This window comes from Pongo abelii, chromosome 12, assembly GCF_028885655.2.
Source record: "Pongo abelii isolate AG06213 chromosome 12, NHGRI_mPonAbe1-v2.0_pri, whole genome shotgun sequence".
NCBI lineage: Eukaryota > Metazoa > Chordata > Mammalia > Primates > Hominidae > Pongo > Pongo abelii.
The window spans coordinates 115124331-115141052 of NC_071997.2; the positions used below are offsets into that span (position 1 = coordinate 115124331).

At 35.8% G+C, this 16722-nt stretch overlaps 1 protein-coding gene across 4 annotated transcripts in view; it reads left to right on the top strand.

Annotated features, from left to right (window-relative positions):
* SMC6 (structural maintenance of chromosomes 6) overlaps positions 1–16351 on the top strand; it is a 135409-nt gene extending 119058 nt beyond the window's left edge. For all 4 annotated transcript variants that reach the window (XM_054548361.2, XM_002812267.6, XM_054548362.2 and 1 more), the window contains 4 exons: positions 2949–3054; positions 10913–11065; positions 14958–15055; positions 15864–16351. In XM_054548361.2, coding sequence (XP_054404336.1) covers positions 2949–3054; positions 10913–11065; positions 14958–15055; positions 15864–15978 — 472 coding nt within the window. In that variant the 3' untranslated portion in view covers positions 15979–16351. The remainder of the gene's footprint in view (positions 1–2948; positions 3055–10912; positions 11066–14957; positions 15056–15863) is intronic.
* Positions 16352–16722: the final 371 nt, after the last annotated feature.

A 16722-nucleotide genomic window follows, 5' to 3' on the forward strand; every position in this document is an offset into this window, starting at 1 on the left:
TGCAATTTTTACAGATTGAAGGTTTATGGCAAGCCTGCTTCAACCAAGTCTGTCAGCACCATTTATCCAATAGCATATGATCACTTTATGTCTCTGTGTCATATTTTGTTTAATTTTTGCAGTATTTCAGACTTTTTCATTATTATTAATCTGTTGTAGTGATCTGTCATCAGTAATCTTTGTTACTGTTCAAATTGTTTTCGGGTGCCACAAACTGCCCATATAAGACAGCAAACTTAATCAACAAATGTTGTGTGTGTTCTTCCTACTTCACTGACTGGCTATTGATTCCCTCATCTCTCTGTCCCCTTGGGTCTCCCTATTCCCTGAGACACAGCAATATTGAAATTAGGCTAGTTAATAGCCTTACAGTGACCTCTGAGTGTCCAAGTGAAAGGAAGAGTAGGATTTCTGTCACTTTAAATCAAAAGCTAGAAATGATTAAGCTTAGTGAGGAAGGTATGTCAAAAGCCAAGATAAGCCAAAAGCTAGGCCTCTTGTGCCAGTTAGCCAAGTTGTAAATACAAAGGAAAAGTTCTTGAAGGAAATTAAAAGTGCTATTCCGGTGAACACACTAATGATAAGAAAATTAAACAGCCTTATTGTTGATATGAAGAAAGTTCCAATGATCTGGATAGAAGATCAAAGCAGCTACAACATTCCCTTAAGTCAAAACCTAAACCAGAGCAATGCCCTAATTCTCCAATTCAATGAAGGCTGAGAAAGGTGAGGAAGCTGCGGAAGAAAAGTATGACTCTAGCAGAGGTTTGTTCATGAGGTTGAAGGAAAGAGGCCGTCTTTGTAATATAAAAGCGCAAGGTGCAACAGCAAGTGCTGATGTAGAAGCTGCACATTATCCAGAAGATCTGACTAAGATAACTGATGAAAGTGGCTACACTAAACAATGGATTTTCAACACAGACAAAACAGCCTTGTATTAGAAGATACCATCTAGGACTTTCATAGCTGGAAAGGAGAAGTCAATGCCTGGCTTCGTAGGACAGGCTAAGTCTCTTATTAGAGGCAAATGAAGCTAGTGACTTTAAGTTTAAGCCAATGTTTATTTACCATCTGAAAATCCTAGGACCCTTAAGAATTGTGCTAAATCCACTTTGTATGTGCTCTACAAATGGAAAAACAAAGCCTGATGAGAGCACATCTGTTTATAGCATCATGGATTACTGAATATTTTAAGCCCACTATTGAGTCCTACAGCTCAGAAGAAAATATTTCTTTGAAAATGTTACTGCTTATTGACAGTGCACCTGGTCACCCAAGAGCTGATATGATATACGAGGAGATTAATGTTGTTTTCATGCCTACTAACATCCATTCTGTAACCCGTAGATCAAGGAGTAATTTTAACTTTCAAGTCTTTTATTTAAGAAATACATTTTGTAAGACCATAGCTGCTGTACATAGTGATTCCTCTAATCGATCTGAGCAAAGTAAATTGAAAACCTTCTGGAAAGGACTCATCATTCTAGATACCATTAAGAACATTTATGATTCATGGGAGGAAGTCAAAATATCAACAATAGTGTAAACAAAACTTTTGTATGCAGTGGGAAACCAAAAAATGTGTGTGACTCACTTTATTGCAATATTCGCCTTTTTTGTGGTAGTCTGGAACTGAACCTGCAGTATTTCTGAAGTATGCCTGTATTACCTCCATATGATTCTTCACCACTGACATATTTCATATTGTTTACTCAGTCTTAGGAGGGAAGTAAAAACAACCTAATTTTTAAAATTGTTTATGTCTTTACTCTGGAGAACTTTGCCATTTTATGACAACAATCTCTTTTAGACATCCCATGAATGGAAGCGATGAATGAATACATATCTGTATTGAAAGAAAAGTTAACAGAAAATTCTGAAAACCAGCTAGCAGTGGGTGCTGTGGCAGCAGAAGGAAACTCAGGCTATCAGTGATTTCTAGTGTGGGAATTTAATGCAGTTCAAGGAGGGAAATAGAAAGGAAAAGAATACCAGAGAAATGAGCCTTAGGCTTACTAGGGAGTAAAGATGTTATGAAACCACAGCCAGTGACTTACCATGCAGATTTTATTTTCTAAATACCATTCCCCACTAAAAGGAACCAGGGCTCCATGGAGAAATGGCAGATTCCAGAGCTGGGCAGGGAAGGTACAGATGAGCCTCATACTATGGCAGAGAGGAAGGAAGGGCTGAAAAAAAAATGGGGGCACATCCAGCTTGAAGGGGTGCCCACTGGAAAAATCTAGGACAGTTTGAGGATCTCAATAAGGATAGTAATAGATGGTGTGAATAATGGAAAAATAAAACCAATGAATATCAGACTCCCTAATCTATTCTGATAAATAGAAAGTTAGATAAGGAAATAAAGAATTGAGGAAGAAGGGAAAGTTCCTTACAGTAAAATGCCATCTAATATACAGAGAAGGAAAGATAGAGTTTGCATTGTGCCAAGCAAAGTGTAAGGCATTAGAGGTACCCAGTGCTTAAGAGAGTGCCCTTAGCTTTTTTGCTACTGTGAAGTTAGAAGGAGGCAAATAAATACTTTGTCTGTTTATCTTGTCACCATTACAGTTAATCCTCTCAAGGACAAGATACCTTTGTAATGTATTAGGGTAATGCCTTAGATTATTAATTAGTTGAATGACTGGTACATTCCTAAGCACTGACTATGGTATAATGGGTTATATTAAATGTGAGATGACTCTTTAATTCATTTCATTAATTTTTTTGTTGTAAAAGTAAATGAACTGGTGAAAATGTAGGGACATAAATGAATATAAAGACACAAGGCAAAAAATATTACCTAAAACTCAACTATTAAATGAGTAACCAATGTTTACATTTTGGCATATTTCCATCTGGTTTTCTAACATGCTTAGATCATGCGGAATATAGTTTTTAAAAAATCTTTGCCCTCTTTTTAATGTGCCTAATTTTTAAATTTCAAGGTGTTTGACTTTACGTTGCAAATTGTACTTTGACAACTTACTGTCTCAGCGGGCCTATTGTGGAAAAATGAATTTTGACCACAAGAATGAAACTCTAAGTATATCAGTAAGTATCTTAATTCTTTTCATCCTAATCATTAGAAAAACTAGTTGTTTCTTTTCTTTTCTATTTTTCTTGAGTTTTTTTTTAGAGACAGAGTCTTACTCTATTGCCCAGGCTGGAGTGCAGTGGTACGATCATAGCTTACTGTAACCTTGAACTCATGGGCTCAAGCGACCCTCCTGCCTCAGCCTCCCGAGTAGCTAGGAGTATAGGTGCATGCCACCATGCCCAGCTAATTTTTTTTTTTTTTTTTTTTCTGTATAGACAAGGTCTCACTATGTTGCCCAAGCTGGTCTTAAACTCCTGGCCTCAAGCAATTCTCCTGCCTTGGCCTCCCAAATTGCTGGGATTATCGGTGTGAGCCACCATGCCCAGCCTGCTGCTTTTCTTTTGAGAAAACATTGATAAACTTTAACCTATTGTCTTTGATTTTTAAGTTAAGGATGGTCTTTGCCAACGTGTTGAATTTAAATCGGTCTTACTAAATAAAGCTGCTAGCGTAGATTTTATTTTTAGACAAACACATTATTTTCTTAGGGTGATAATTGGGAAATTTTTTTCAGTGACAAGTATTTACCTTGTCTTTCTACTCCACTAGTTCCCTTTTAAAATTTACACAGTATTTTAAGTTATTTGGGACTTTATGGAAAGTACATAGTCTCCAGTCTCCTAAAAGGAAGCAAAGATGGTTCTTCCCCACTTAATTGTGTTTATACTATTTACTTCTGAAGTTGTCCTTAGATCTGGCCACTTTTGAGTAAAAACAACTACCCTGTTCAACTTGATTTTATGGGTTCTTTCACAGTCATGTGTTAAAAGAGGGTGTATGGAGATAAGGCATTAAAAAAATGTGTAGTCAGGAGGTCAGGAACAAGTACCCACTCTAAATATTCTGGGGCAGAATTTTCAAATAATTACCTACTACTGTTAGTTACCATAAATCTTATCCTTTCATTTTAATACTTAGAATAAATGTTAAATTTTTGGAACATCTTTTTTGTTTAAAAGCTCTGCATTTTAACCATATTAGAAAGTTAACTTTTACTCTCTCTTTAATTTCTACCGGTAGATCATGGGTAACTCCTCTTTACGCACCTTTGGTTTTTAAAAGACGCAATTATTAAAGATACAATTTTGAAAGTATTGGGAGGAATTGTGCTTATTGATAGGGAAGGTAGTATGTCATGGTAGTCTATTGTTCTCACTGCAGACTATGAAAAAGCCAGGGAAATTACAAAACTTTTATTTTTAAAGACATTGGAAAGCTGTCTAAACAATAATGAGTAGACAAATTGGAATTCCAAGGGACAGGGGAGCCTGTCCAAGGTAAGCTGACAATTGCTGGACGTTTTCTTTCCTGGGAGTGTTTGCTGATTCTGGACTTTGAGTAGTCTAGTAGTAGTAGGAGGGCTGACAAGACAGAGTAGAAACTTGGGAAGGGAACTGCTAGGCACCTAACTAATATTTCAGTTAGTCAATTCCTAAGTTCTGATCTTGTGCACAGTTGGCCCAAGGAACAGTTATGAATGATAAATGGACTAAGTCTTAGGAAAGTTGCAATTTAAGCCCAACCCAGCTTTCTCCCTTATTGACTGTGAGCCCTATCATACCTCAAGCCTAATATAAGGAAAGGGGGCCCCTCTTTAGTGAAATATTGTACATTTGGAGACGCCATTGATCTTTTACACAAAATATCAAGCATAAGGTAATAAAGACTGAGTGCTTACCCCTAAGATCAGGAAGAAAGCAGTTCTGTCCACACTCACCATTTATATTCGAAAGTAGAACTAAAGGTTCTAGCCAGTGCAGTTAGCCCAGAAAAAGAACTAAAAGGCATGTATATTGGAACAGAAGAAGTAAAATTCTTTTGATCCACAAATAATATGGTTATCTCTGCAGAAAATCTGATGGAATCTACAAAAAGAGCTACTAGAACTAGTTGAAGTCATAACTAGCAAGGTTGCAGACACAATCAGTATGCAAAAATGAATTACATTTCTATATACTTGCACCAAATGATTAGAAATTGAAATTTTAAAAAATACTATTTATATTAACATCAAAAATATAAACTACCTAGGGAAAAATCTGCCAGAAGATATTTAAGACCTGTACACTGAAAACTACTAAAATAGATGCTGAGAAGCTAAAGAAGATCTAAATAAATGGAGAGATATAGGGTGTTGCTAGATCAGAAGACTCAGTATTATTAAGAAGTAAGTTCTTCCCAAATTGATATACAGACTGACTCAACTCAATTTTCATTAAAATGCCAGCAGAAGTTTTTGTAGAAATTGACAAGCTGATCCTAAAATTCATATAGAAATGCAAAGGGCCTAAAATAGCCAAAACAGCTTTGAAAATGAAGAATAAAATTGGAAGACTTATCAAATTGTACACTTTAAATATATGCAGCTTATTATATTTCATTTATACTTAAAGCTGTAAAAGTTACCACATATATGAAGAAGCATGGAAAGGTGACTGATAATTTTTTTTAAAGTAGGAAATAGAACCAGACTACCAGATGATAATTACAAGAGAAAGCAGACTAGTATTTTTAACCATGATTAATTTGTTAAAGAACATAGAGTTAATCATAAACAAAATGGACAAAACAGATCCAGAGTTTCAACATAGAATTGGAATCCACAATTTCAATACAGAATTGGAAGCTACAAGAATATTTTAAAACTGAAAAGTGCCGCATCTGAAATTAAGAACTCATTGGATGGATTTAACAGCCAACTGGACACAACAGAAGACAAAATCAACTAATCAAGGCAGGTCGAAAGGAATATCTAAATTGAACAGCATAAAAACAGAAAACACTGAACAGAGTTTGAGATATGAGGAGCACAACCAGCAAGTTTAACATAGTTGGAGTCCCGATAGGATAGAACAAAGAATGAGCAGAAAGAATATTTGAAGAGATAATGTTTGAGAATTTTCAAAACTGAAATACATCAATCTAGATTCAGAAACCTCAGCAACCTACAAGTGAGGTAAATATAAAGAAAACCACACCTAAAATGTATATGATAGTCAAATAGCTGAAAACCAAAAACAAAGAGGTAACCTTACCTTTTTGTAAGTAGCAAGACAAAAAATATGCATTAGTTTCGAAAGAGCAACAATAAAACCGAAGGCAGACTTTTTAACAGAAATTCTGAAGGTAAATGTTACCTGACAGACTTTAAAGTGCTAGCAGAATTATTTTTAAAAACTGATATCTAGAATTCAGTAACTAGCAAAACTACCTTTCAAAAATGAAGATGAAACATCTTAGTTTTCAGACAAACAAAAGCTGAAATAATTATTCTTCAGTATGCTTGGCCTACAAGAAATACTAAAGAACATCTTCAGATGAAAGAAAAATGGTCACAGATGGAAACATGGAACTGCAGCAGGAACAGAGATAGGAATGCAAAAGATAAATCTATGGGTAAATACAAAACAGTTTCGTCCGTCTAAATCAACAATAATAATATTGCTGAATAGACACCCAAGTCTTGAGGGGCTTAGAAGCTGTAAAAGTCAAATATATGACAATAGCACAAAAAGAGAATAGAAGTACATGGAGTTCTAAACTGTTGTAAGGTTCTTGTACTTTTCAGGAAGTAATACCAATACGAATTTAAGATAAACGAATACATCAGCAATACATATTGCAATCTCTATAGTAACCACTGAATTTTAAAAGGATGTATAATTTTAAAGCTAACAGAGACCAAATAAAAGGAATGGAAAACAAAAATACTCAATTATATGAAGGCAAAAAGGGAAGAGAAATAAAGAACATATGGAACAAATTGAAAGGAGATGCATGGCTCAAATCTAGATATATCAGTAATTACATTAAGTGTAAGTGCACTAAATTATTAAATTAAAAACAGGCTGAAAAGAAAAATACAAAAACTAACTGTATGCTGTTTATCAAAATACATCTTAAATATTAACATAAGGACAGAGAAGATCCTAAGTAAAATATGATAAAAGATACATCATGAAAACTACCACAGAGTGTATATTGTTTTGAAGTACATGTGGAACATTTACCAAAATAGACCGTTTCCTGGCTATAATGCAAATCTCAACAAATTTCAAAGGATTGATGTCATACAGAATATATTGTAAAGTGGAATGAAACTAGAAATAACAGATAACCTTAAAACTTAATGAATGTTAGAAAATTAGGTAGCACATTTCTATATAATCTGTAGGTCAAAAAAGAAATCAAATAGAAATTAGAAGATAATTTTGAATCAAACAACAATAAAAAGAAAACATCAAAACTTGTATGATACAGCCATAGAATTTCTCAGAAGGGAATTTATAGCTCTAAATATATACATTAGTAAAAATGGAGGGCTGAACATTAATAATCTAAGTTCTATCTCAGGATGCTAAAAGGAAAAAAGTGTATTATAAATTCAAGTAGAGAGAAGGATACAGTGATGTAAGAGCAGAAATTGGAGAGTAGAAAGCAAATGTACAATAGCAATGAAACAATAGACACCTGAGGAGGACCTTACCTATATGCATAAATCACACATGTATGTAATGACAGGACTCCACTGCAAGGATGTGGAAGAGGGTGGTCTTCTCATCTGAGGTGGGTGGATCATCTGAGGTCGGGAGTTCGAGACCAGCCTGACCAACATGGAGAAACCCCATCTCTACTAAAAATACAAAATTAGCTGGGCATGGTGGCACATGCGTGTAATCCCAGCTACTCGGGAGGCTGAGGCAGGAGAATCACTTAAACCTGGGAGGCGGAGGTTGCAGTGAACCGAGATCACACCATTACACTCCAGCCTGGGCAACAAGAGCGAAACTCTGTCTAAAAAAAAAAAAAAAATTTTTTTTAAATAATAAACAGTAAGCAAAATTTGACCCCCTAACTTTATGTATAAAAAGTAATTTAGAAATTGATCATAGACCTAAATTTAAAACAATAAAGCTTCTAAAAGAAGAGAATGTCTTCGTGTGTTTTTGAGAAGATTTTTTGAATGGGACACAAAAAGCAACCTACTCAAAAGAAATGATTGATAATTTGGACTTTATTAAAATTAAGAACTTCTCTTCATCAAAAAGTAACATTAAACAAGTGATAAAAGAAGCTACAGACTAGGAAAAGATATTTGTGATACATACATGGAATAAAGGACTTACCTAGAATTTAAAAATAGTAGTAAGAAAGAGACTGACATCACATTTAAAATAGTCAAAAGGCTTAAACTGAAACCACTTTAAAGTATCTAAATGGTGAGTAAACACATGAAAAAGTGCTGTTAGTCATCAGAGAAATATTATTTATACCACAGTAAGTTACTGTCACACCGTTATTATGATGATGAAAATGAACAAGACTGGCAATATTTTGTGTTGGTGAGGTTGTGGAATTGCAACTCTCATATATTGCTTGTGCGAGTATAACTTGGTCAGACTAATTTGGAAACCTCTCTGTCGATGTCTGTTAAAGCAGCTCCATTCTTGGGCATAAACCCAAGAAAAAATTAGTGCTTATTTTCTCAAACAGATATATTTGAAAATGTTCAAAGAAGTTTTATTTATCATAGCCCAAAACTGAGCAACCCAGTGTCTACCTAGAGTCAAATGGATAAATTCGGGTATATTCAAACAGTGACATACTGTTCCGTAATGAAAATAACAAACTGCTGTTTCACACAACATAGATGATCTGACAATGGTGAGTAAAAGAAGCCAGTTACAAGGATGTACATAGTGTATATAAATATGAAGTATATGTATAAAAGAGTATGTGTAACCTCTACATATGAAGTTCAGAAACTGTTAAAATTGATTTTGGGTGATTAAAATCAGAATAATAGTTACCTTTTCAGGGATGGTAATATACAAATAGTTTGCTTAGATGCTGGGGACATTCTTGTGTCTTGATCTCAGTAGTGGTTACCAGGTGTGTGTATGTATTCATGTAAAAATTGAGTTGTACACTTTTGTGTTCTTTATAAAAACTATTACCGTAATAAAAAAATGGAGAAAAAGGAAAGTATTAGAAGTGCTTGAATAATTTATCTCCAGAGCTAACTATACAAAACAACTCAAGCTAGACTTTCTGATGTTGTCATCTCTGTTTTTCAAAAGAATATCAGAAGAATCTTTAACTTATGTGACCTTCATTTTACTAATAAGGAAAGTGACACTGAAGTTCCATGATATGTTAGTAATAGATGAGAGGGTAAAAGCTAGATCTCCCAGATTTACCTGGGGCTTCATTTATTAAATTGGTGCAAAATACAGTTTGGGGGCAAGATTGCATCTTGGTATTTAGTTCTTGCTTTTATGTGGGAATTTTTATTTGGTTGATTGTTGGTTTGGTTTGTTTAGACTTATGATAGATGTAAAATTTTAGAGTAGGTTTAGAATTGGAATTTTTACCTTAGAATATTAATAATGTTAATACTAAAAAATAAATGAATGCTCACTTGAGAGCAGTATCACTTTTCAAACAGTGAATTGAAAAGTATTGGAAGCTGTATGTCTGCTATTGATATGAAACTAGTTGTTGCTCTTTTTTCACCTTGTATGCATATATGTGTATCTGGAATTTTGTCAAAAAAATAGAACCCTTCCTAATGTTATTGTATATTCTAGGAAATTGTGTGAATGATTTGCTGTTAATTTTATTAGTTGCTTTCTTATTGTTTCCATGGGCCCTTATTTAGTAAAGAATTTTTTAAAGATTTTATTTAGCTTTTAAAAGAAATTTAAAATTATTTAAATTTTAAAAGATTTTATTTAGAATTCAAAATAAATACAATACAAAAGAAATATATATATTTTTTGAGATGGGGTCTCGCTCTGTCAACCAGGCTGGAGTGCAATGGCATGATCTTGGCTCACTGCAACCTCTGTCTCCCAGGCTCAAGCGATCCTCCCACCTCAGCCTCCCAAGTAGTTGGGACCACAGGAGTATGCCACCATGGCTGGCTAGTTTTTGTATTTTTGTGTATGTGTGTATGTGTGCATGTGGAGATGAGGTTTCCCTGTGTTGCCCAGGCTGGTCTCGAACTCCTAGGTTCCTTTAAAGGATTCCTAAAGCAATCCTTTAAATCTTTTAAAAGATATATTTCAATGCACTTCTTTGGCCAGTGTAAGCTTTTTAAAGTTGATTCTGTCCTTTTGACGTTCAGTAATTACTTTTAATGCAGCTTAACCACTAGGTGTCACTATAATTCAAGTAACAAAAAATCTCAGCACTTTTAAATGTTTGAAGCTTAAGTTTCAGGGCCGGGTGTGGTGGCTCACACCTGTAATCCCAGCACTTTGGGAGGCTGAGACGGGAGGATTGCTTGAACCTAGGAGTTCGAGACCAGCCTGGGCAACATGGGGAAACCTCATCTCCACCTGAAAAAAAAAAAAATACAAAAATTAGCTGGCCTTGGTGGCATACTCCTGTGGTCCCAACTACTTGGGAGGCTGAGGTGGGAGGATCGCTTGAGCCTGGGAGACAGAGGTTGCAGTGAGCCAAGATCATGCCATTGCACTCCAGCCTGGTTGACAGAGTGAGACCCTGTTTCAGAAAAAAAAAATTGTTTTAAATTAGTAAGCCTTTGGAATTTTGGTCTGTTAGATTCAGTTATGGTGAAAAAAGTTTTCAGTTTTATTCTCTTGCAGTAGAGCAAAAAGTACCATTATACGTGTAACTGTTTTACTGTATAATTTTTTGAAAGGAATGGATATTTCCAAATCACTAAGTCATTTTATTCCCATCTCCTTTTTCCTGTAAATCTATTATTTATCTGTCTTGTAAAGAATTTAATCTGGCCTTTCATTTACTTAGTTTTTTGTTCCTTGTCAACTCATTCTCTTCAAGGTTCAGCCTGGAGAAGGAAATAAAGCTGCTTTCAATGACATGAGAGCCTTGTCTGGAGGCGAACGTTCTTTCTCCACAGTGTGTTTTATTCTTTCGCTATGGTCCATCGCGGAATCTCCTTTCAGATGCCTGGATGAATTTGATGTCTACATGGTATTGTTAAATTTTAAATTCTCTTTTTCATTTTTTTGTTTGTTTGAAACATATACTTCTAAAGGAAGGAAATCTTTCTTTAGTTTTACCCCTAACAGGAAAGAGCCTGCCCTGATTCTTTACTCTGTGACCAGTAGTGGGGAAGAACTAAAGAACTAGAGTTCTCTCCCTTGCTTCTATGCACACAGTACCCCTAGAGACCCTGGAGGGGTCCTCCTCTTCTCCACCAGCATGGATATCCGTGCCTTCCATCATATCTGCGTTTTCTCCCTCACCCTCTCTCCCAGCTTATTTTCATCAACCTATAAATATGTTCAGACTTTTTGTTTTAATACAAAATTATAACCTGTTCACCACCCTGGCTTTGACTCACCCTAGCCACTGTTTACTGTTCCTTCATACCCACACATTTCAGAACAATGTATAGAACATAAGCGAACAAGAACTTTTGAATTTCCGGTTAAAAAGCATAGGATTTGAGACCTACCTCTGACAGGCAAAATATCTCTACTTATTGGGTCTCAATTTTTTCATCTACAAAACAATATTATTACTAATTCCTACCTCTCAGGGTTAGAGTGAGGCTCAGATGGTGTCTTTCATACATTATACTTACTGTGTTTCAGGCATATAGTAAGTTCTCATAAATTAGCAATTATTTTCTAATTCATATCTCATTGTTTGCTCAATCTAACTGTAATCTGGATGTAGATGACACTACTCTAGCAAAACTTGTTTAGCAAAGATTATAAATGAGCTTTAATCTTACCTTATTTTTTAAAGTATTTGACACCATAGACCTATCCTCCATCCCTTAAAATGTCTTCTTACCAGCTGCCACCCTCTCTTTCCTGGTTTTCCTGTTTTTCTGTTCTTCGTTCTTAATCTGCTAAGCTGCCTCCCCTAATTCTGTTGCACTTAAGCATTTGAGATCTTTGTTTGCTTGTTATAGTGTTATTGATTTTCCTGAATTCCATATCCTACTTCCCCCTACACATATACACATATCACAGTCCCCAAAACTACTACCCGCATATGGACAGATACCTACCAACTCATAGCACCACATCCTGACGTCTCTCCTCTACTCTAGACCCAGATGCCCTGTTAGACATCACCTGGCAAACAACCAATATCTGAAATTCAGCAGGCCCGAGGTTGAATGTGCCTTCATCTCAAAGCCTCTTTCTTTTCCTGAATTCCCTACCTTGATGAATGCAAACTGTCATTTCCAGTGCAGTCACCTACCTTTGACACCTGTGATTTACCTTTGATTCTTCCTTGTTCAAGTCTGACCTCTGTCCGCTTCTCCTTTAAGACTGCTCTTTGGTCTCTGCCCTCTTCTCCTTTCTCACTGACATTCTTCCTCTCATCCCCCTATCTTCGCCTCATACCTGTGGTGATAGCCTCTTCTCCGGACTCCCAGGCTTGCGTGTGGCCCCTTCGGTCCGTCCTCCACCATTTTGACAGGTTTACATTTCTACGGTTGATCTGATGGTGGTCATTCATCTATGTAAAACCCTTTGGAGGTTATTATATATGGAATAAATGTTTAATTCTTTAGGGTAGCTTTGAGACCCTTCATGATATCGTACCTGCCTACGTTTTTCAGCTGTTCTAAGCTATTTGTAATTCTCCAAACATGGTGCCTCTGCCTGGTATGCCCTCCTTAATCACATGTCACTCTACTCATCTTTCAGAACATGGTTCCAACGCCACTTTTGTGAGACTTCTGTGACCACCGTACCCTATCAGGCAGGATGAGGAACTTCTCAGAGCTTCCTTTGCACTACCTTACATCAACTCATAATATATATTACTTTTATATTTTTAAGATAAAAATATAAAAATGCTTTATGTTATTATATAGTATTTTATACTATTTTTTATTCTGTTGCAGTTGCCCATTTTTATATCTGAATCCCCTACCAGATAGTAAGCATTTTGAGGTTATCAGCTATATCTTAGATATTTATGTCTCCTAATGCCTAGTCTATAATGACCGTGTAGTAAGTGTGTATTCATGAATCAGAATTTATACCTGTGAGTGCTGTATAATACTTCAGTGTCAATTTTTTTCTATGATACTATTGCAGAAAATGGGTTAGATATTCCTCCAAGAATTGTCTTCAGAGCTAATCACGAGTCATAGAAGATGATTATTCTTTCCATGCAGTGTTTTTGTCCAGAATGGTGCTGTGCAGTCTTATCACTCATCTTGTATGTCAGATTTAATTCTAAGCAGCTCCTTTCTCTTTCAGAAACTTAGAGCTTCTTAATCAGAATGGCACTTTGCCCCAATGAAATTATTCAGAAGAATGTATCCAAGTTCTGTGAGCTAATCCAAGGAAAACAATTTTTTTTTGGGTACTTTGGCAGTTTTGTTATAAAATAATAGGCCTCTCACAGTACATATGCCTGATGGAATTTTTATAATCAGAGCCATTGAGCAATATAGCCAGGATTTGTATCCCATTTCGACTCCACAGCCCTTGTTCTAAATCTCCATGCTGTATTGCCACATACAGTTTTATTTTTTATTTATTTACTTATTTTTTTCAGGACACAGTCTCGTTCTGTCGCCCAGGCTGGAGTGCAGTGGCGTGATCTCAGCTCACTGCGACTTCTGCCTCCTGAATTCAATTGATCCTTGTGACTCAGCCACCTGAGTACCTGGGATTACAGGTGTGCACCACCATGCCCGGCTAATTTTTGTATATTTTGTAGAGGCTGGGTTTTGCCATATTGGCCAGGCTGATCTCGAGCTCCTGGCCTCAAGTGATCCACCCGCCTCAATCTCCCAAAGTGCTGGGATTACAGGCATGAGCTGCTGCGCCCAGCACCACATATAGTATTAAATTAAGACCTTTAAAATATACGTGTTCGTGTGTCAATGATTTCAACTTTTAGGAATTTTCAAGGGGATTGAAGAACACTTTGATTTTCTTTTACTATTATTTAACTCAGAAAATGTAGCCACAGGTCTAGATCATTTAATCCCAAAACCTATTATAACTAAGCATTATTTTTTTTCTATACCCTGATGTGCTATTTAACTTATTTAAAGATATAATCAAGAAATTGGTCTGTAAGTTCAAATTGGTTTACACTGTACAAATGGTAGAGGTAATGGGGAGAGGCAGACTTTTTTAAAACTTAACCTTTATCATTGAGGGAAAATTTGAGAGACTTAATGAATTTGAGACTAGCCACTTTTGTTACTCCCCTGACTCATTAACCATTACTGTACAAATTAGATTTATTCTCTAACCTTTAGTTGTGTCAGGAGAATATTTTCTGATTATTTCAATTGCTACACATATTTGAGGGAGGGGGCCATGCATACAAATATTTTGACTATAGAAATTACCTGAAAGACATATTTATTCAGTTATTATCCCCTAAGAATTTCTCTTTTTTCCCTTAGAGATGGGGTTTCACTCTGTCATTCAGGCTAGAGTGCAATGGTGCGATCATAGCTTACTATACCCTTGAGTTCCTGGGCTCAAGTGATCCTCCTGCCTCGACCTCCCGAGTAGCTAGGACGACAGGCATGTACCACCATGCCCAACTTTTTTTTTTTTTTTTTGGTAGAGACAGGGTCTCGCTATTATGCCCAGGCTGGTCTCGAACTCCTGACCTCAATTGATCCTGTCACCTCCACCTCTCAAAGCATTGGGATTACAAACATGAGCCACTGCACCCAGCCAATTTTCTCCTAATAGTTTCTGGTATTTCTTTTCCAGTATAATAGATTTCTTGGACATCATAGGTAATGTAATGACTGATCCCTGGATGAAAATCCAGGAGCTTGTATCAGCCCACAGAATGCTGCTTTTACAGAAACGTGACTTACACAATGGCAATCCTAACTTTTGCCTTTGTTTTTCAGGATATGGTTAATAGGAGAATTGCCATGGACTTGATCCTGAAGATGGCAGATTCCCAGCGCTTTAGACAGTTTATCTTGCTCACACCTCAAAGCATGAGGTAACTTTTTAAAACTTTCTAGATACATATCAAGTATATAAAAGGCGGAAAGAAATATTTTACAATTTTAATTTTTAAAATACAAATACATACAAGACCAATGAAAATAAAAATTAGCTCCCCTACTAGTTCAGGAGATTTGGGATGTTTTTCTCTTTTCGAGATACTTAAAATTTTACTTGTATTACTTCCCTTTCGTAACTGAAGCAAGTTGTTACTATTCTGTTTTGAGTCTGCTTCTTTGTAGTTATGATGACAAACTAAAGTAATATAATTTTAGTAATTCTGTTTGCACTAAAATGATTTATGATTTCCCTAATCTTGCCTCTTTTCTCTTGGTGACTTACAAATGTCAATCTTTCTAAACAAAGAGCTGTACTCTGCTGTCAGTCAGTATTTACTGGGTGCCTACAATGTGTCAAGCACTATGTCACCTAGAGTTAATATTCTGTGTCTAAAGTAGCCATGTGATTATATGGGGATCTAAATTTGTGGTTGGGAATATTCAGCTAACTCCTTCCTTGCTAGACAATAACGGAAATTTAAAATAGTTGATATATAAATCTCTTTCATTTTCTTTTCCTCCAAACTGAAAACCCATGGGATCTAGCAGGAAGTTAATTTTTAAAATTGAAAACAAATTATTTCCTTATTGCAAATAATGTTTCTCCTAGAACTCTAGATATTAGATATATCCCAGATAATAGCCAAATATTTAGCTTTATATTTTCATGAGGTAATATTAGAATTTTTTTTAATTGGTAAAAGGTTTCTTGGACATTTGAGTAATTGATTTTGCTTCTTCTAGTTCACTTCCGTCCAGTAAACTGATAAGAATTCTCCGAATGTCTGATCCTGAAAGAGGACAAACTACGTTGCCTTTCAGACCTGTGACTCAAGAAGAAGATGATGACCAAAGTTGATTTGTAACTTAACATGCCTTGTCCTGATGTTGAGGGATTTGTGAAGGGAAAAAAATTCTGGACTCTTTGATATAATAAAATGAGACTGGAGGCATTCTGAAATGAAAGAAACTCCTTTATATATCCAACCACAATCAAACGTATAAATAAACCTAGAAAACCAACTACAACCAGCAATTTAAGATTACTATTACTTTAAGAAAATCAATTTCATAGTATTGGTTTTAAATCTTTTTAAGTTTTTTTAATATCATCTATTTTTATAGATTCTTTTTCAGAAGTAAAATTTTGTACATATATACATGTACATATCTGTTTAGTTTGGGTTCATTTCTATAGCATTTTGTAAGAAAATAAAAGTTTGACCACCTGATTATATTTAGTTTTGCTTTTCCAGATATTACATTCTATGGTTACTAAAAATGGATGAAGGGAGGGATTTCTCATTGCAGAGGGTGGGGTGCAAGGGCAGTAAGACACTTGTACAGAGCACTGAAGCTTTTCCAACTTCTACACATGCCTTTTTCTCAGTCCTTTAACTGTCCACCCTACCAAGAGCTTGTAACCAGTATCAGAACTGGATAATGATGCAGTTTTTCACTCTGACCTCCAGCATGCTTGCCTGGTTTAAAAGCCCTCAGTTTGCAGTCCAAGGACTGTTCAGGCTTGTCCTCAGCTGAGAGGACACAGGCTAGAGGGACTGTGCAGACCAGGCTGGGAGAAGGGCTGGGAAAACTGGGAGTG